Genomic DNA, 22,606 nt, shown 5'->3' on the forward strand with positions numbered 1-22,606 from the left:
TTTTTACTCCTAGGATTCTGACAGATTTTGGGAAATTGATGCAGTCGGCTACAAAAATTCTTTGATAAGTTAATGAGCTATCTCATGACTTGCAATAACACTTAGTTACCGTAATCCACAAAAGAATAAAAAATTTAACCCGGTGGGTCATCCAATTATAACACAAGTACCAAATGAATAAACACAGAAAAGCATATAACTGAAATTCAGGAAGTGTATAAGTAGTAGCAACAATCAAAGAAGCTACACACTTGAACCGACTGTACAAATATACCATCCGAAATATCTGATAGTTTTGCGGCAACTTGTTTTCTTCCCTGAAACTATTTTAATCAAGTAGGAGCCTAATATATTTGATCATATTATCTTATCATTATTAAACTTATGGAATATGACATGATGGGATTTAAATACGGTGCAACAAAAGTGCAGTTGTGGTTAGTGGCCACTGTGTGTGCACTGAACCGTGAAAATATTTGTTTCTTTGCTTCTACTCCATCCAGCTATACAACTCAGGCCTAGTACAGGCTAGGTGGATAAACCCGGCTCAACTCACCGGGTTGATCCACCTGCCAGTCTGAACTAGATGGTTTATCTCAAGCAGGGCTGCGTTCCTTTAGTAACTATGCCTGGCGTGCCACCATGTTGAACTTTCCTAAGCCAGGCTTTAATTGTTGCGGGGGGGGGGGCCCTTGCATTGACTTTGGGTAACAAAATTACACTAATCGGCATTCAATTACGTACGGTGTGAGCTAGCGTACATTTTGCGAGCAATGTTTTGAAACATGTTTTCCTGGTTATGGTTCGTTATTATGCAAATTCTCATGCCTGGCTAATCCTGCTAGTCTGAACGCCCGGCAAACTTAAGCTGGATTTTTGTGAAATATAGGTTACCAAGTACAGTACCATCTTTCAAAATAGCCATTGGTCTTGTGTATATTGTGAATGTGAATGATAGGGAATGCACACTCGTCAAAATATAAAGCAGGCAATTACTGCCTACATTTTTATCAATGGTGGCGCTACTCAAGTAGTTATAGATAACTTGTATCTTTAAATTCACCGGCTCTATTCCCTTTCCCATGTCCATGCTCCTAGGCATACCAATGGTAGGCCTACCTAGCTATGAGGGTAAGCATTATAACCAATAAGCGACTAATCTCATTTAATCTGTGGCAAAACCCATAAATTGTATGAATAATCTGCAATTCAACTAGCGGGAAGTAAAAACTAAAAAAAAAAAATTCTGTTTGTATTTTTTGGTAAGCAAATATATTACAGTACATGTCCAACCACAATACAGAATTCACAAAGACCACCACACAGACACTTTAAATAAATTATACCCATTGTACAAACAAATGAGACAAACAATATCCCTGTGAGCTCTTCTCCCTCCTAATCCCTTCAGTAATTCAGCTCCAAAAAAGGTTTCCTAGAAAGATTCAAGACAGAAATTTGCACTCAAATGAGCATCTACAGTATAATATGTATGAGCACAAAGAAATCAGTCTATGTCTACAACTGTACCTATTAATAAAATAAATTTAATTTTAACAGAATTCCATTCAACCACAAGGTTGTTCTTCCTTCCCAGGGGCCATGAACCACATAATTCAGAATATATTAGTTATATTCTGAATTATGTGGTTCAGAATATATTAGTTATAACAAATATCAATTTTAAAAACTACTATAACTTTACAACATAAAAATAGAAATTAGTAATTTGTGATTATTTTCATATTATTATTATTAATAATAATAATAACAATAATAACAATAATAATAATAATAATAATAATAATAATAATAATAATAATAATAATTATTATTATTATTATTATTATTATTGTTATTATTTTTATTATTATTATTACTTATTATTATTATTATTATTATTATTATTATTATTATTATTATTATTATTATTCAGGTATGTTTTGTTTTATACAGAATGTAGCCCACCCAGAATGTGCAACCTCCTCCCCTCTCTATCCTGTCTCATCTCATGTTTGAAGAGCACATTTAGTTGCCACAATGGGTTTACTTGATGTTATGATTTAGTTGTATATAAAAATAAATAAAATAAAATAAAATAAAATAAATACAAAAGTAATAAATTATCTTTTGAGTTCCACTAACTACAGATGAGTAGTACTGGTATGGTAGAACCATACAGTATACAGCAAATTGAATTCAGTTTAAATATATAAACCCCATAAAAACTCCTTGTTCTTTGTCAATGTTATATGAACAAAGCATTAACCTGAGCCTTTTGTTCTGTATTGAATCCATTCTAGCAGGATTACGACATCCCATTAAAACTAAACATAAAAAACAAAATTGGTCCTAAGAAGTTGGAATGCCAGGAATTTAGGTTAAAAGTCCACAAACAGATCAAATGTACTTTGGATGTTGCAACAACATTAGGAAGACATGAGCCATACAGTGGCTTATCAAACTAACTGAGCAAAATGAATACACTCAAGTAGTTAAACACAACATTATCTCATATACTTTCCCCAGCTAGCACCTCCTCACTTTCTATCACACCCCCATTAGCTCCGAAGTCAGCACTTTTAGATATGGCATCGGCGCCATGCAGGAATAAGGGGAAGGCAAGCTAACGCTATCTTCAATGGAATAAGGTCTCTTCTATGGCAGTTGAGTGATAGGAAACGAAAATAGAATCAAGTTTGAGAGACCACAATGCTACACAAGGAAGCAAGTTCAGAGTCATGTAGGGTATGGTAACAAGTTCACAGGGCTTGCCATTTAAACATTAAAGCCAACCTCCCTGTTTCTAGTAAATGGCATAACAATTAACATCATGGTTGGTTAAGATAACTTGTAAAATAGAATAATCCATCTTTATATTTAGGACTACTCTTTCTATTGAAGCAGAAAATTTGAATATATAATTTGATATTGATATAGGATATTTTTAGTAGCTTAGCTATTTAAATGTTTTTTCAGGTTTCTTCTTTTTCTGCTGTTTATTTTCTCATATGCCTTGAGTACTAACTGTATTTCTTTTAAATGTGTAGGAGCACTTTTCAAATATTATATATTTTTTGTGAGGTACTGTATTCCACTATCTAACTATTATCGCTTTTTGACTTGCTATATACAGCCATTATCTAGGCTAACTTGTGTATTCATCAGGTGTTTGACCCACTGACCAACATTTCAGCCAGAGAATGAATTTCCTGTTCAAATAGTTAGCTTACAATACAGATAGCAAGGTACTGGCTATTAAACTGACCGGAAGTGAACCTCTGCTCTAGCTGATGCTTGAATAAACATTTGGACTTCAAATTAGTAGGGCTACAACCCTGAAGCCAACAAATACAAACTTGATAACTTTGCCTATAAAGGCAGCTGTTTTCTCTTAAATATGATAAACCTAGAGAACAAAAAAAATATGAATTATAATGAAATATTGGGAGTTGTATGTATATTTTAATTATCATTGTTCATTCGTACTCTTTTAATTTGCCAAACAAAACAGTTTTAAGCCATTATATATGTTTGACGAATACTGTACATCTTTAATTCAAAGAAAATCCAAATGCGTAAGAAAAACTTCAGGGCATTTGAAAAGAATACATTTCACAAGTTTCATACAAAATGATTTAACACAGCAAATGAGCATTAAATTAACCTAAACTTATAATAATTAATAATTATACAATGATAATAAAAATATGAAATTATTACAAAAGTAAAATTAAATAATGATTAGTATCAGTTACTAGAATTTCCTTTAAATTATTGGAAAGTCTGCAAAGCATTCTACTTTGACTGTGAAAATTGTGTGAAAAGAGAGTGAGTAAAGTGTGCTCTGCCAGTAAAATTTTAGATCATTTTTTTTTATCTAATCCTAAAAATATTGCAGTTCTGGTGTCTTGAGTCAAATTGGTTCCATCCTGATTTATAGTATTATGCGGCAGAGTTTGTGACAGTATCAATCTTAAGATTTGTCGAATGTGATATGCCCATATTTGGGCAACATCATCATGCCCATATATGGGCACATCACATAAATTCGATAGTATGGACAAAGCTTTATGATTTTTTTTATTTTAGGATTTCTCTCTGGTCACAACTTCAAGATTCTCTGATGATTGTGGAAACTCCCTAATGTTGTTTGGAATTAATCCCAAGTGTTTCTATGTAGATTTAGGCATATCTTGTTGCAAGTATGTCAGTGTAAAAAAATATCCTATCTTACCATTTTAGTTTATACATAGACCCTTAGTTTATTATAGGAAGGAAACAATATTATGAATATAAGCACATCTTTCCTGTGTGAATTTTTGATGATTAGTACGTTTCATTTTTCTTTTATTTACATTCTCCATGGTGCTGTTAGGTTACCGCGGTAGACTCTACAAATATATCAGATTTATTCTAAAAAAATGTACGAGTAGAGGAACCAATTGTGATGTCTTTTGTCCAAAAAACCAACATCGATGATTGCCGAGGGAGGAAGACTCTCAAGGGGTTAGCTTTCACAATAGAACAGCAACACGGCTTGTACACTTTCAAGTGTACCTATGTTAAGTCCAGCCCTGGACAATAGGTGGACAGGGAGAACTAATTTGTATAACTACTTAAAAAGCAGTTCCATTTACACTTCAAGTATTTCAACTTGCTTGTGACAAGCTGAGGTCTCTTTGGGTGGCAAGATTGCATTACAAGGAATAGTCCTGTTGTAACTAAATGCTGACTAGCTGCTAGGTGGCATACAGTTCCACTGAATTGTAGGCGTACTGAAAAAGCAGGTGTCATTACTTGGAATAGCAGGGCTACAACCTGATGGCGCAAGACTGTCATTGCATACAATACTGCACATAATTTGACAAAATATTCAGAAAGCAGGACTAACAATGCATGGAATTGGTCCACATCTTGGCAAAACAAAAGTGGCGCTGCATGTAATAACAGTATGGATACTAGCGTCATGAACTTGACATAAAACACAAGACTGGTACTGCTGCTGGAAAGCGCATTATATGGAATACCATTTGGATCTAAAATAAGAAAGTGTCTATAGAAATTCTATACGCAAAACACAAAAAACTTTACATTGACAAAGCAGGGCATATGCTCAGTACAGTCCAAACCCCTACAATAGAAAGTTCACTTTCAAGAACTAAGGGTAAACAACAGAGGTTGACAATCTTTAGATAAATCTGATAGTTTGCTTTCTGGGTCCATTTATTGCACCTGCTCTTAACAGGGAGGTACTCCTACAAACTCTTTGTCCATTAATCTCAACACCTATATGAAAAGCTACTATTTATATCCTACCGTAATAATGGGCAACACTCTTCAACAAAAAATAATATTTAGCTAACTTGGCCCAGGGACAGGAAACATGATAATCATCAACTTGCCCGGTGTGTGTGTGTATTGATTTTGACAACATTCTTGAGTGATTCTAATTATTTACTTAAGAAAATGGGGAAGTGAAAATGGGGTAAATAGGGAGACCAGATGCAAACAATTTAAAAAAAAAGTAAGATTTTTAAAATGCATGAAAATGCTTGAACAATGAAACAAAGAACAATTATAACAAGTGAAAATAAATCGAAGGATGGCAGAATATCGTTGCATGGTGTTGAGAGGTACGAGTGCGTGACATATGACTAATGGTGATAACTTTTCATGATGTTAAAATGCAAAGTTATGTTCAATTGCTATCGTTCTTAAACTGTGTTCCACCAAAAATATACAGAACCTTTTGAACTATGTACTGGTTAAAAGTCCATCATTGTTTTTCTTTTTGTGGAATATTTTTGTTGTTACTTTTCCTTTGTCTCATCTTCATCTTATTTGTTTCTTTCATTCAACTTCTTTTGTATATTTGTTGAAAGCACATAAAGACCTAGGATTGTGCACTATGCCGATTGACATTGTTATATTGTTTTTATATATTTCTTTTTATTTATTTAGTTTCTACTTTTTCGTTAAAAATAATATTGAAATTGAAAATCTTATGTTACATGAAATTGTTTATTATTGCTACTGGTATTTCAAATTCAAACTGATATTCTGTTTATATTCAAAAGTTTATATATTGTAATATTACTGTATATGAGAATGGTACCACTTGACTAAGACACCATAACTGCACCGGATGTCAATACATGTATAAACATATTGAATAAAAATCTAATTTTACAGGCAAAACACAACAAGCTTTTTTTTTACATATGACCCTGACCCACGAGAACTAGATCTGCTGATTTTATGTGCCGGGTAGATAAAAAGCTACCATAATCAAATAGAGAATTTGTAGACATTTGCAACAAAATCAGATGGTAAATAATATTTCTTCCTACACAACATTTTTTTTCTACTCGTTGGCACACAATCCATGCCTTTGACATTGTAAGTACTGTTCTCTTACCTTATTGAATTAATAAAATAGAAATATATAAAAAGTTACCATATTAGGGTTCTTGGGTTTAAATCCCAATAAAAATGATTTGTTTCTCAACACTGGTTATTATGAAAAGAATGCTTTACTTAACACATGTGGTCAACCACTAAACAGGTTCACAAGTTTTCAACAATATTCTCACCTTCAGTTATCCAACTGCCACATCTCTACCCATAATATTTCTGATGTCTAGAACATCCTACATCTGAGTATATCTGTGTTTTGTTGCTGTAACTTCATTAATCTGAATGGTCAGAATAAATGGTTCAAGTTTACACCTACCATAAGCAGATGCTACTTCCAGATGTACAGAATTGCAGGTGTACTGACAAAGGCCAGATGTTCTAGGACTTGTAAAATTTTCACCTTTATGTCTTATGTCAGTGAACTACGACCCTGAACACCTCCCCTGAGTCCATATGTCAATTGCACCCCCTACTAAGTAGTATGTGCAGGAATGTTAGGTAAATAACTAGGCCAAATAGTAACTGGGGTCAACTAATACTTTTACTATTTTTTAAGGGTAGGGCATTTCCAAAACAAACAAACATGATTCACTTCTTGTTTTCTTTTTCAAATGTGTATAAACATAAAACTAAACACATTCAAAGGAGATGTTACAAATACATTGTGTCGTAATTCTTTTCATTATTGCAATTGTCAAAAAAAAAAAAAAAAAAAAAATGCTGTGAAAGAAATAAAATGCAATTAAAGCATAAACAAAAGTAAAACAAACATTGGTATCCCTAGTTTATACAACACATAGTTTCATAGCCTTGGTACGCCTCTCAGTCTATTTTATTAACAAATGAAAATAAACTATTTAAAGCTCAATTACTTGTGATGAGCGAAGTATATGTGTTCCACAAAGAATTCTATGTACCTGACCAAGGTGGTAGCAGTCTGACCTTCTGTTAATGTAGCAATCACCTATCCCACCTGTTGGACATAAAAGATCTTTTCTGGTGGGAAGATGGGCTGATGTAAATATATCACTTCCACCCCCTGCTTTTATTGGAGGTCAGTAAAGGTGCAGAGGTCAATATGCAGGGTCACTGAACACTTTGTGGATGCCTTATTAGTATATAATCCCTAACCTATATTTGGATAAGCATTGCTAGGTATTTTTATGGTATAGTATGTGAAACACCAAAGGCACAATTACTGTTATATAGACAGCGCAGTTAACAATAATACAAAACTCGGTTTTTATATTTTCTGGAGGTCTTTCCTTATCATTAATTACCTAAGAGTAATAATTAGAAAGGATGAAGAAATAGAATGGAAAAAGCTGAAAGCGGTCAGATCTGTATAGAGTGCAGGATCAAAGTAGATGAAAAGGATTGGGCTAAAGAGGCCATCGGCCTGCAGTAGCCTCACTGACTGGGTGATGACTCCAAAATTAACCAAAATAAAAAAAAATAAAAAAGAAAGCAAGACCCGTTTTATACCTCATTTAGAAAACTTTCATTAAAAGATATTCAGAGGAGAGCTAAAAAAGAATTATTTTCTCCTTTAGCAAAATGGTTTCACCGTTTACCGTAAGTATGGTATCTGGGAGAAGGAGGAAATAAAAAATAAAATTTTATTGACAATAAGAAAATGATTAGTGACTTAAATGAGAACGAAAAAAAAATGTTTGAATGGGTTGATAGATATGCTATTTTGCCTAATTAATATAATAAAACAATATACCTGTATACTCGGAACATTGTAACCATTTTTATTTAGAAAAAAACCACAAAAGTAAACTTTCATCAGCTTCTGTCTGATTCCATGTTTGATTGTTCAACTGACTGTTTGATTGACAAAAGACAATTTTCCAAAAGAAACTATATTGATGTTATGGCTGGATCCAAATCAGGCTCTGATTTACAGATTTTTAATAAAATTGAAAAAAAAAATCTAAAAGCAACTTACCGTACAATATTTGGGTGTTCGTGGGAATCGAGGTGCTTCAAAAGGGCAATTTCTCGGAGAGTTGACATTGGCATCCCCTCCTCCGTGGCCTGTACACGTATTCTTTTAAGAGCAACGACATCTCCGGACACTCTATCGCGACCTCTGTACACGGTACCGTATGCACCGGTGCCTATTTTCTCAATCTCACAGTAACGCTTAGTGTTGGTGGAGATGTCTGGAGATGAGGAAAGGGGTGGTGTGCTCATATTTCCATAGTAGTAGGTGGGTGGTTATATCACAAGGGCATCTTTCCAACTTCAGAATCACCTACGGAAGCAGAATAGGAAAAATTAACAAAACTTACAAATGAAGCCCAAGATAGTTAAGCATCCAATATATTACAACTGTGAGTAGTGGACGTCAGCTATATCTTTATTATTACTAAGCAATCTAGCATTGGCCTTATTTATTCTAGTTATAATACCAGCCAAAAATAGCGCAGCATATTGATGCTTTTTATAAATATGTTGTTTGCGTTCTGTTTTACTGGCTTTTGTGTATTTATGCAAGCTGACTGGACACTAACTTCACAAGTTAATGGTTAGGGACCTCGGGGGCTCACTCCTAAATATTTCTATACGGGGAGGTACCGCATTTACGGGGTATATTTTCGAGAACTTTGTAGCACAAGTGCGGGAAATATGGAGGAGTTGCAGCATTTATGGGGTATACTTGCAAAGACTTTGTAGCACAAGTGTGGGAAATAACCGGAGTGAAAATGGTAATTAAAGTCCCTGGCCCATCCTGTGTCAAAGTGTGATTTTCCGCACAATGTTAGTGGGAATTTCAAGCTAGACTGGGTACTAAGCCGGTAAGCCCCTTGGTAAGCCTACCTTTGGTACAGCCACGAGATCTCGACTGGACGTAACACTTTTTACCATCGAGAACCAGTATATATTGCACCCTCTCTGGTACTATTGAGTGGCCTTCAAAGATCTTATAACAAAATAACGTTCTCCGTGATTTCTGTGTGCAAACTCTGTAATAACGCAGTGTAGGGCGCTCTCTTGCAATTACAATTAACTTTGATGTCTATGATCTACTTGCAAATTCTGGAACACCAACCATGGTAACAACTAGGACGCCCTCTCTCAATTACAATTACTTTCTATTGCGTTTCACTGAACATCAACACTTCTATTTGTTAATGCTAGAATCGCAGAGAGCGCTACGGTATCTTGTAATTATAAGATCTTTGGTGGCCTTTTTCCATTGTCTTTTAGAGCACAGTGCGATTTTGGTAAATGGACGTAGTTCAAGTCCATAAGAATTTTCATTAAAATAGGTAGATCAAGTGTCTCATGTCTTGAAGTGGCTGCGGCACCCCCCTGTTTGGTTGTTATGCAAGTGAGCTCCCTGGGTTAGGGACTCACACCAACTCTAAAAGGAAGATAACTCCTATTCTACAGACTACAGTATAATTAAAATCAATATTTAAAAAAAGGTAGCATTTGAAATAGTATCGTACATTAAGGTCCGGAGGAAACCAACGATTATATGAGCTATTTTAGTCTGGAAATGACTAGAATACCTTGAGATTAAAGCCATATGACGTATAAAACTGCCAAATCTGATAGAGAACTTACGATTTTAACTTTTTAACAGGCATATTGAGAAGATAAATGTTCAGTTATATTCAGTTCATCAAACAAGAGAAGTGAATCAAACAATACACAAAAAGGTTCAAATGATAATAATATCTGAATGAACTGCTTACAACCCCAAAAATGTAAAAATAAACTTATTTCCATTAAGGTCCTCTTGGAATTTTAACACTAAAAATATTTCTTGCATATCAATTACATTAAATAAAATATAATATTTTTTTTGTAATGCATTATATCAATACTATATCAATTATCATTAAAAGTTAGAATTTTCCATCACTCATTTTAACTAACATAAAAAATCCCAGAAATTAAATTAAATAATTAAAATAAATCTTAAAATTTCAACTTACATGATTTCCAACATTTTGGTGAATCTTACCTTTAAGAATACAAATAAATTATTCACCAGAACAATAGCGATAAAGGGGCGACGACTGAGTACCAGAACTTTGGGAAGTTTACAAGACCTTTCAATCTTGCTCAACAACCATGCAAAAAAAAACCAGCTCAAACTTTTAAGAGGAGCAGGAGTGTAGATCTCGAGACACCTTTGATGCTAGACACATATGGCTTCAATTTTCCGATTACATAGTGATTGTTGGGTTGCAGAGTAATGCCCTATATGACATATATTCCTGGAGTTCTGTCAGAAAACATAGCGGATGGTAAGGAGACAATATTATTGAATGATTACACAAATATTTGACACAAATTCTTTGTGATAAAACTGTCAGAGTTTGGAAATTAAAGTGCTCAGCTGGGATTCAGTTTTAAAGTTTGCATATAAATATTAATTGTAATAATGGAAATATAAATGAATAGGTTAGAAAGGGAATATATTAACAATTTTTTCAAAAGTACTCATAATAATAAAAATCAATAATTTACTGTATGCATTAAATAAATCACTGAAAAAAAATATTTACTACAAATTGAATAAAGAAAATAACCAAGAAGAGATTTAAAGAACTGAAATGAAAAGCCCTTGTTAAAGATCTACTGCCAGTGTTGATATTTAATATTTTAATTAAATAATTAGCTTTTAAACCCTGCCAATGCCATTGTCTGCTTGGGTAAGACACTGTTTTAATTCCCTCAATCTTTGAATGGGACGATAAGCTGTTGGTCCTATTATTTACATTAGATTTCAATTAAAAATTAGAAAAAACATTTCCTCGCCAACTAACAGTTTAAGACACATAAATATTACTGTTCCTAATACTGTATTCTTTGCATAGAAGTGGCTAGTATTTTAAACCAACTTATTTCATAGTCAAAAGTATTTAAATCAGTGGTAATGAATAGTAGTATCAATTAGTGTATCCCAATGTTCCTTTCTTCTAAACTCTGCTCCCTGCATTTTGTTGCTAAGGCACCAAAAAAAAAGATAGCATAAATGCACATAAACACGATCGTTTGTGGGACGTGTGTGTGTGTGTGGGACAAGAATGTTATCAGATCACTGTCCTGATTGGTCAGTTGTTGAGTTTGATTAACACTCTGGAAAAGTTCATTGAAAATTAATAAACTTAATAGTATTTGATCATTTTAAATGAGCAATCCCATGTTTAGTAGACCTTTACTTGTAAACTAGAATTTAATACTTGTAAGTATTGTGATATTGGTAAAATCAGACTAGATGGATTAATGGGAGTAGAAACATTAATGTGTATGAATGATATATGAGAAGCTACAAAGAGAGAGGCAGAAAACATCTGAATGTCAGGGAAAGATCAGTAAGGTTCAATCACAAATATGGGGACCTAGCAAGGGGTTTTTTGAATTGTTAAAAAATAAAAAGCTAGCACACTTCTACTTACAGCTTACTAAAACCACTCTTAAATCTATTTTACGAACAAATCTACCAGTGATTCATTATTCTCATAGAAATACCATTTAAACACTGAGAGATTTCACTTTCACTCTTTCTGAAATTTAAATAAACTGGGAAACATTCTTTTCCCCTGGGGCACTCTCTGGGTATACTTTGTTTCTACCTCAAGTAAATTCCAGGCAAGTAGGAAGCTAAACAAAACAAAACTTTACCATAAAGAAAACACATAAGCCTAACCCTAAAATAGCTTAACCTTGCATATGAACAAATCCTTCAGCAGAATGGAATATTTTATAGGATTTCTTTCAACAGTATAGTACTTCAAAACTATATAAAAAAAAAAAAAAAAAAAAAAAAAAACCAGTCAGCCAAAAAAACAAAACCAGTCAGCCTTGCCCAAAAATAGCTTTGTATGGGATTAATCCTTAATCATACATTTTTTTTATCTTAATTTCTTGACTTTTTCATGTCATCTGTTTTGATTCATCATAAAATTGTGGTTCTTTTTGTTTTACAGAGAATAAAATAAGAAATGTATGTCATATCCACCTTTATCTGTGGTTATAGAGTTTTTGTGTAAATTCCATCATAAAATTATTTTTAAGACGATCAACTCTGGCAAAGAATTGTGGAAAGAGGCACAACCTTTGGGAAATCTTATGGCTGTATGACATATTGATGATTTGTACTCATCACTGAAAAGATCCACGGCACATTGATTTCCACTTATCAATGAAGAGATCTACGGCACATTGACGATTTCTAATCATTACTGAAGAGATCTACGGCACATTGATGATTTCTAATCATCAATGAAGAGATCTCAATGGCACATTGATAATTTCTACTCATCACTGAAGAGATTAAAGGCACACTAATGATTTCCACTCATCACTGAATAGATCTACGGCATATTAATGATTTGTACTCATCACTGAAGAGATCTACGGCACATCGATGATTTCTAATCATCAATGAAGAGATCTACAGCACATTGATGATTTCCACTCATCAATGAAGACATCTACAGCACATTGATGATTTCTACTCATCACTGAAGAGGTCTACGGGACACTGATGATTTCCACTCGTCAATGAAAAGATCTACGTCACATTAATGATTTCTGCTCATCACTGAAGAGAACTTAATCACATTAATGATTCCTAATCATCAACATCTACAGCACATTGATGATTTCTCTAATCACTGATGAGACCTACGGCAATTGATGATTTCTACTCATCACAGAAGAGATCTATGGCATATTGATGATTTCTACTCATCACTGAAGAGATCTACAGCACATTGATGATTTCTACTCATCACTGAAGAGATCTACAGCACATTGATGATTTTTAATCATCACAGAAGAGATCTACAGCACATTGATGATTTCTAATCATCACAGAAGAGATCTATGGCACATTGATGATTTCTAATCATCTCAGAAGAGTTCTATGGCACATTGATGATTTCTAATCATCACAGAAGAGATCTATGGCACATTGATGATTTCTACTCATCACAGAAGAGATCTATGGCACATTGATGATTTCTACTCATCACAGAAGAGATCTATGGCACATTGATGATTTCTAATCATCACTGAAGAGATCTACAGCACATTGATGATTTCTAATCATCACAGAAGAGATCTACAGCACATTGATGATTTCACTCATCAATGAACAGATCTAAAGCACATTGGTTGTTAACATTTTGCCATACTGTATTTTTTTTGTGATTTGCAAAAACTCGTCTGTAAACTATGAAAAATATTGGAGTTGAATAATAATAAATATATAGTAATAAACCTGAATAATAATAGATACTGGATAGCAAAATACAAAACTTAATTATTATTTTGAATTCAACTATAGTGTAGTGGGTATTTCTATGGTATGTCATATCTGGCATACAGTAGAAGATATGGATGAAGCCCAAATCAAAATGGGTCCACTCCCTTCCCCCACATTTATTTTCTTTTTTATTAAAATCCAATAAAAATCAATAAAAAATATTGTCACAAGTAGTTTGTTCCTTTCTACTCTGGTTTTCATCAATTAAAAAATACTTTTAAAAAAAGGGCCAAATATAAACCCAGTGTTCATAGTAATACTGCAATTTCGTTTGCCACTCGATCAATAAAGCGAAGTCATAGAGTGATTAGAAACAGGGTTTAAGTTTAAGGATGATTAAACGAAAGTGTTAGAATCTCAGCCAAGGAATGCCAATATCAACATACCATGTAGCAGGGAACCTTGACAGATAAGATCTTATGGGTGGAAGGGTGTGCTACATAACTCTACCAGGATACAATAACTGAGAAATATACAGTGGAGGCCACACATTTACTTCACAGCAGTTTTTTGATGGCAATTTGGGAATTTCAAACATTCCTTCCAGGACAAATCTTCTAACGAGCTTTAAACCACTGTTTCCCCTCAGTTTATGCTCGACTAAAGTAAAAAGATTCACTGATAATCTTTTAACTATTTTTAATTTTAAAAATATAATTTTTTTTAAATGAAAATATTATAATATTTATTTATTTCAAGTTAGTTACAAACTTTCATCATCAAAAAAAGTAAAATTTCACAAGTATCTTAAGTCTATAAAAATATCTAGGCCTATCATTAATACTGACAATTGTATTTCAAATCAATGTATAATTTATAAGTATAATATTTTTTTGTAACGATTCAGTACTAAGTTTTAGGATGGCTGCTTGTTGTAGTTTTCCAACCCATTTGAAAAAGACCCTTTTTGTTTTTTTAAGAACTTGATTTCGGTTTAAAATAGGAAGAATCCAGTCACAATGTTGATTAATAATAGTACTGTAATAAATAGTAACACAATCAATTTCAAACTAAAATATACAAAATTTGTTAAATCATAAACATACTGATGAATATTTTTGAAAAAAAAAAAACACTAAATGGGTTTTGATTTGACAAATTGCTTTAAATTTAAGTTAGGAGGCATTTTCAAGTAATCAAAGGTAAAACGGTTTTTTCCAATATGCCTACAGTTTTTTTTCTTTAAATGGTATTTGCTCTTGTAGAAGTCAACTCAAGGTCAGATACAAGAGAAAGAAGGCAACTTGGTACCATATTGCCAAAATTGCTGAAAGCAGACTATTTTTTGTTGTGTAAAAACATAGATTAATTTTTTTTCCTGGGTATCAAAAGAGAAAAGATATAATAGAACAACAAAATATAACACCAAAAGTGAAAATATGATAATAAACAAAGGACAGCAAGTCAAAAAAAAAAACTGAAGAAGACATGAGATCAAATTAAAGTATCATCCCAATGTCCTGTGAACAAAACACCAAACAATTTGGTTAGAAACATAACATTTATCTAACTGGAATATTTTGATCTGTCTCACTTTGAAAACTCTGCCAGATCGTTAGTGATTTAATATTTTTAAAGGTTTTTCCATACCTACCACATTAGAGCAATTCAACAAAAACATTTGACATAGTGAATGACACTTTGGTAAAATGTAAATATGTATTATTGTATTTTTGTGTATTGGGCCCTATTCGAGAGTAGTACTTTTGTATTATAAACCAGAATAATGAAGAAATTAAAACATCAATAAAAAAAAATTTAAAATCAATGTTAACATTAAATTTACATTAAAATTACAGGATAAAAGAGTATAAAAACTGCAATAGTGGGATAAGGATACTACGCAAACCTCATCCCAAAGCTATTGGCCAAGTATTCATCAGTAAATTTGTTAAGGAGATAGGTCACATGATGTCTTCCCACACTGCTTTCTCTATACAACTTCCTGTTGTATTTTTATATTCTCTTTGTAACTTTATAAAAACTTTATCACTTTGATGGGATTACTTAAAGTAATCACCTTAATCCAAAGGGACACTTTTTCCATTAAGAAGAAAACAATCAATTCTTTATTTAAAATATGTCAATAAAAGGAAAAGATTATGTGCTAATTTTGAAAAGAGGAACAGAAGGTCTATAAAGTGAATTTGAAATTATTAACACACAATAAATGTTATGGGATAATGATAATGATAAAATTTAGAGGTACAAACTTTTTTTATGCCATTATAACCGTTGTACAGTACGGAATAATTGAATTACAAGCACTGCCAAACAATTTTAGAAATATGACCTTAATCATTTCAATATTAATATTTATAATATTAGCAAATAATAGTGTTTGAGTGAAGATTATCAATAACATCTTAATTATAATTAATATGTTAAGTGAATTAATAGTATGCCATATAACTCTTGAAATATGACATAATCATTTCTACATTAATATTGATTAGCAAATTATATTGTTTGAGTGAAGATTTTCAATACATATTACAGTAATTATAATTAATTTTTATTTAATATGTATTACAAATTAGACTTTTTTAATTGAAGTAAATGTTGAAGGGAATCAATTCTCTTATTTATAACATTTCATGCAATTAATGCTAAGCTAAAGTAGGCCCTAGCAGCTGAAATGAATACTTTTGCTTAATCATAATTACAGGAAACAAATAATAAATTCTTGTGTTTGCATTATCTTTCTGAAGCTAATGGCCCTCTATCAAATGCTTCAATAAAATAAACTAAACTAATTAAGGGGAGAACAGGGATGAAGATAAGCTTGAATATATTAATAAATTAATATCATTAATAATAAAAATAAATAATAACAGCAACAACAATAACAACATAACAGCAAGATCATGTCCTCAATGCAATTCACATTTATAGGTAATTAATGAAACACCTATCAATCAATATGTTTAGCTCAGTGGGGGCACCAGCATCTGCCTGACAGTAGGGCTAGCCTATCTGGCCAGGGTCTGACAATTTCCTATGAAAGATAGTTGGAGTCTGGGGAAAAGCCTTGGTGGAGGTACAGCCAGTAAAGCTAAGCACCCTGACACATAAAAAAATAAGAAAATTTGGGCTTTTTTAAGCTGAGACATTTTAGTGGAAATGAATGTTCTCTTTTTTTGATTATCAGAGGATATACTGTAATATTGTCCTTACATGCTTTATAAACAAAGAAATACTGGTAAAATAATGTAGAAAACTGTTTGTTGAGAAAATAATATGATCTATAAACGCCATCCCACTCATCCATTACTGCTGCCTGCTCTTACATGAATTCTCAGCACTATTCTTCAAGAGATGTTTTCCCGACTGTTTCCCTCAAGAGTTAGCTAAAGCACATCTTCAGGGTTCCTAAAGAACCTCCAAGAAGCTTCTTCTAATTTTTGAATTTTTTGGACATCTGAGGATTCAAGGAATTTTATAATCCATAACAAGTCAGTGTTTAGACGCTAAAATTGAATTAAGCCCTCTTAAAGGAATGTTTCTTAGCTGGGGTCAAACACCTTACTATTAAAGAGCTAAGGCTCTCAAAGCCCTTTCAGAGTTTGCTTAATTTAACCTTTTCACTTAGCTCATAATTGTTGGATTTTATCAAACACAGCAGCGGAAGTGTATTATATAGAACATTTTTTCTCATCAAAGTTATGCAATGGGGGCCAATTACACTGAACTAAAACAGCTTCTGGTGGTGGTGTGGATAATCCACCCTGCTTTCGATAATGGATTAATTCCTAATTAAGACAAGCATGGTGGCATTTTGTTTACTACAGTACTGTACTGTACTGACAAACATTAGTTTGTTTTCGCTTAGAGAGTCTATGCTAGCTTCATTAAGTGCAATTGATTAAGAAAGCTGGCATAGATTGTTAGAAAAACCAACTACAAAATATTTTTCATTGTTAAATACAATTGAATTTTGTTTGGCAAATAAATTTCCACCTTCACTCCAAAAGAAAACACCTAAAAACCAACATTAATTAGTATAAATGTTAGCATTTTTCAACCAGAGAACTTTTGCTCCAAAACTCAGGAACTGTTTCCAACAAATCATTGAACTCATCAATAATTAAATAACCTATATCTTTTTTGCACAATAATATATTTTCCATTCGTTGGATGTATTTAAGTTTTTATAAATTTAAGAAATATTTTATTCATTGTTAAAAATAACAATCTGGCATGCGAACCAATGATCTATTGTCCTGAGATTTGTACGGCATTGCATTTTCAAAATCGAGAACAATTTTGGAAACTTGCTTAAGGCTGGGTTCTCAGTACATCTGATATAGGTTTTATTCTCGCTTGATTTATCCCAGTCAACCCACACTGTACATGTTGTACCCTGTACATTTTTGACAATGTTGCCAGACTATAATTGGATAGTTTTGTTGACATATAATATTCTGTGAGAAAGATTAACCCTGGCAATATTATCATTGTTAATTAAAAATTAATATTTTCATACTATTAACTCAACAATGAACCCAACAGAGAAATCTTTAGTTTAATAATGTTTATGTTTAAGCTTACGGTACACGACGTAGGTAGTTCTGAAAACAACTGTTGTAGTTAAGAAATAATAATTTTAATAATGTTGATGATGACTATGCAAATTAATAATTAATACTTAATGATAATATTAATAAAAATAATTATTATCATTTAAACAATAAATTAATAGAATACTGATGACTTTTAACTTAATTTTGTCAATACTACTTAATCGCTTAATTTAGAATTTATGTACATGAAAAAAGATGTATGATACTATTGGACAAATTCTCAACAATTTTAATGGACAATCTACGATTCTGATTTTGAGACGATCTGTTAATCATTAATCTTTTCAATTCAATCATTAAAATGCAAAATTGAAAATGGTGTATTAATTTTTAATTCTTTAATGATTGCTTTGATGTATTTTTTGTTGTTCGTTGAGTCCTGTTTAAGAGGTCAATGGGAAACAATTGTGTGACACTGTTAAGATTCTTCCCTTCTTTTTTCTTTTGTTATTGAAAAGTATTTCTGGCAACAAAAAACGCATAGAGCAATTAGAAGCATTCTAGCCTGTTAAAGTTTGTTAAGTATTATCCTTGTTTAATATAATTACTACCTGTTACCTGTCAGTATCCTCTGCTCAAAGCAGTTGACTATCAATCATAATTATATAAGTATATATATTTATATATATTTATATATAAAACATATATACATATATATAAAATCTATTAAAAAAATTATAATATATATATATATATATACATATTAACATATATATATATATTACATATACATAACATATATATATATATATATATTTATACATACATATATATATATATACACACACACATACATATACACACACACATACATATATATACCTATACATATAAAATGTTCACAAGTTTGTAACAAAGAACAAAATGTATTTGTCAGGGAAAGAATTATTATAATAATCAAATAATAATAGTAAATTATTAAAAGTCATGCCTAAGGTTACCATGCCAAGAAGTTGGGGATGAAGGGTGTGTAACTAAGGGCAACATTGTTCTTCACATTCACTGGGGTAGGGGGAGGGGAACTATATTTTTGTTAACAGTAAAGTAGACATGCATTCAGAATGGAACTATGTACATCAGCTTAATGCCATTAGCTCTTATAATCAAACTTTCACACGAATGTTGATTAAATTATTTAACCTGTTATTTATTCAATGGTGACTGTTTCCATTTGTTCATGTTCTTTCAAATACATTGACAATTGATAAGAGATTATTCAAAATGCTAGGCTACGAATTAACACAGGTAGGACTAACAGACAGAAGTGTCATCATTCTTGAAGGGGTGCTTTAAAAAACGAAAGTTTTCAATGGTGGAATGTGGCAAAATACCTTAGCCTGCAATTCCCTGATCCCTTAAGAACACTATCAAAGGTTTATTAGAACTGATCACCATAAGAAAAGTAGGATTTGGTCAAGAATGTAAAGTCTAACACATTGATAAAGGCCTGGTCATCTACAATAAAAGATCCCATTCATTGAAGGCAAACAGAGCCAAGTCGCCCCATTTTAAAAGGTGGATCACATTATTAAGTTTAAGCTATGCCTTTTTGTTAATAAAATACAATCATACAGGCTACAGACCTAGCCTAGGCTGCACATTTACCAATAAGTCTACTTTTAAAGTTATTAATTTCTTCTTGGGAATCGTGTTAATATACTGGTAATTTAATCAACTTTCTTAGTTCCGCATAGGCCTACTCTCTAGGCCATGTCCTGGGTGGTCGGCAGATTTCCGCCTACATAACTCTATAGCTACAACGTGTGCTAAGTTTTCACAATAAAAAATATTTTTAAATATTAAAATACACATTAATAAAAGATTGATGTACTACACAGTCAGGTTAATTGTAAATAATGGCGTTTATAATCACAGAATACTGGGAAAATGTACGAAGATCACGCAAACCGCATATAAACACAACCCCCCTTGGCTATCGCTATTCACACCGCTACCATAGTACCAAGAATGATTGATAGGCTTACCACCAACACTCGAAAAATAAATATTAAAAATATTGAAAAATATATTTTATCAAGTGTTTGAAGATTCATTTACATTTAAATATTTACACTTCAATATTATGCAACTAATATGCAAAATTTAAATCCACATATCCGTCAACAAACAATATTTCCGTAGCCTACGATCTAGGCTCTGTGTCAAAGAACTCACCACTGCAGTGCAGAACGTGTTTTAATCACGGGCTCGGTCGTGGGAACAAAGTCTGGAACGAGACGGTATAAATCGAAGCTGTTGACCCGTTTCAGTATATTGCTGGTGGTCTTACAAATTCCGTTTACCAGCTGATGGTGATAGGCATTGAAGCACGTGTTTTAATGACGAGCAAGGCCTTTAACTCTTTCACGAGACGTGATTGGTCCTCGGTCACGTGATATTATTGGCCAATCAAAATGTAGTTGAATATAAAACTTTTGTCCAATCAACACAGCTTTTATATGCAGCTGGGAATGGAAGTGTTGAACCCACAATAAATCTTAATTTTTATTTTTATTTTCTAATTTTTATCAATTACTATGATCAGGGGTTCACTTCCCCTGGATAATTTTAACAATGATCACTATCTAAAATTAGATGGCCTACGATCCAGGCTCAGGTTCAGGCTCTGTAGATTGTAGCCTATAGCTATCTAATGAACCTCGAGGAAGAATTTATAAGGTTGATGGAATTTTAATCCAAAAGTATAATATTTATGAACAATTATCATAAGTGAACCATTGGAAGTTGTAGTTTAATCGGTTACGTGCGTGTTACGAATTTCTTGTCAAGGACATCACCACACCACGACACAATTGTAGAGGAAACCGTCTATTCGTTGTAATTGTAATGCCCTTGAACTAAAAACGTAGGGTAACGACTTTCATCTTAACATACTTAAAACTCCTCATTTCAGCTTGTGGCTGCCGGTATTCTACAATGTAGTGTTATAAGCTTTTTTCATTCAATGCAAACAAGTGTATACAATACCAGTTTTTATAAACAAGAAACAATAATTTACAAAATAAAATTTATGTAATATTTGTTAAATTTAATATTATTAATATTAGCAATTATTACTGTTTTATCAATATTGATTAAGCCTATTACTATTGATATGAAAATCGTTAATATTATTGCAATTATTACTATTAACATTATCTTATAAATAATTAGGCCTATTCTGTTGTTATTATTTTGTAACATTATTTTATTAGTTTTGCCATTATTATTAATTAGGCCTCATGTTGTAATATTAATATTATTGTTATTATTATCATTTTATTATTATTATTATTATTATAAATATTTTTAATATTAGACCGACTATTATTATTAGATTACTCAATTCCATAATAATAATAATTTTCGTTAAATGAATGTTAACAAATGTTTTATGATACGTGACAATAATATAATTATATAGGCCTATGTACCAATTCTGTGATATGCTCTTTGTTTAATCATGTTTATCATCGTATTCTAAATGTTTTAACGGGCCCTTTTTGGGCAGTCACCAATTCCGTCGGGGGATTTTAGATGTGCTCGTATTTTTTATATCGGCGGTTGATAGGGGAAGGAATGGATGAAGGAAGGAGGGGCTTTTACAAATAAAGGGTCTAAAGAAAATTAATGATTATGGAAACTCTATATGGCTGGAAATGACACTCACAGACTCACAGAAAATTTATCCATTTTAAAAACATTTTTTGGGGCCCCAGGCCGACACAGGGCCTCTTTAATTTGGCACTGGATAAAGGCTATAATACAATGTCCTACAGTTGATGTCAGAGACACATTATTTTGTTATGCATCAGCAAAGCCCTTTTTGGGTTAGGGTGCTAGATCGAGAACCCTGTGGATGGGCCCTTCGGGGCCCCTCGGGCCCCTCGGTGTCGGGAACCTTGCGGACCGCATAGGCGTTACGTCACTGATGCAGGAAACCAAATACATCCATAACGAAAATAATGATGTTTGCTAAAGCAAATAAATCATACTACAGAGACCCATGGATTAAAATTGGGAAGATGCTACGAATAGATGCTGACCAGGAAAAAGCATCAACTCAATCAAGGACAAATTTCAAAAATCTTCTAAAAACGGTTTTTCTTGGACGATAGAAGATTGACCCTAAGACATGTCAGATGGAGGAACACTTAAGTAAGTAAATTGAAAATTGAATGATAAAGAAATGTTCTTTCTGTTCAATCGGATGCATTCATAGTTACAGACCTTTAAATTGGCTGGTTATCAATTGGTGACATTTTTTAAAAGTGAAAAATATGTATGCCTATGCCTATATATA

At 32.5% G+C, this 22,606-nt stretch overlaps 1 protein-coding gene across 3 annotated transcripts in view; it reads right to left on the bottom strand.

Moving 5' to 3' along the window:
- The window catches only part of LOC117108070 (cyclin-dependent kinase 4-like), a 35,194-nt gene extending 14,566 nt beyond the window's left edge, over window positions 1-20,628 (bottom strand). The window contains exons 1-3 of one of the 3 annotated variants that reach the window (XM_033249937.1): window positions 20,479-20,628; window positions 10,406-10,669; window positions 8,375-8,683 (exon numbers count right to left, since the gene is read on the bottom strand). In XM_033249937.1, coding sequence (XP_033105828.1) covers window positions 8,375-8,622 — 248 coding nt within the window. In that variant the 5' untranslated portion in view covers window positions 8,623-8,683; window positions 10,406-10,669; window positions 20,479-20,628. Of the gene's footprint in view, window positions 1-8,374; window positions 8,684-10,405; window positions 10,670-20,361 lie in introns of all 3 variants that reach the window. The other 2 variants (XM_033249938.1, XM_033249939.1) reach the window with 2 other exon arrangements.
- Between the last annotated feature and the right edge of the window lie 1,978 nt (window positions 20,629-22,606).

This window comes from Anneissia japonica, unplaced genomic scaffold (genome assembly GCF_011630105.1).
Source record: "Anneissia japonica isolate Jap-2015-1 unplaced genomic scaffold, ASM1163010v1 scaffold287960_len3192837_cov198, whole genome shotgun sequence".
NCBI lineage: Eukaryota > Metazoa > Echinodermata > Crinoidea > Comatulida > Comatulidae > Anneissia > Anneissia japonica.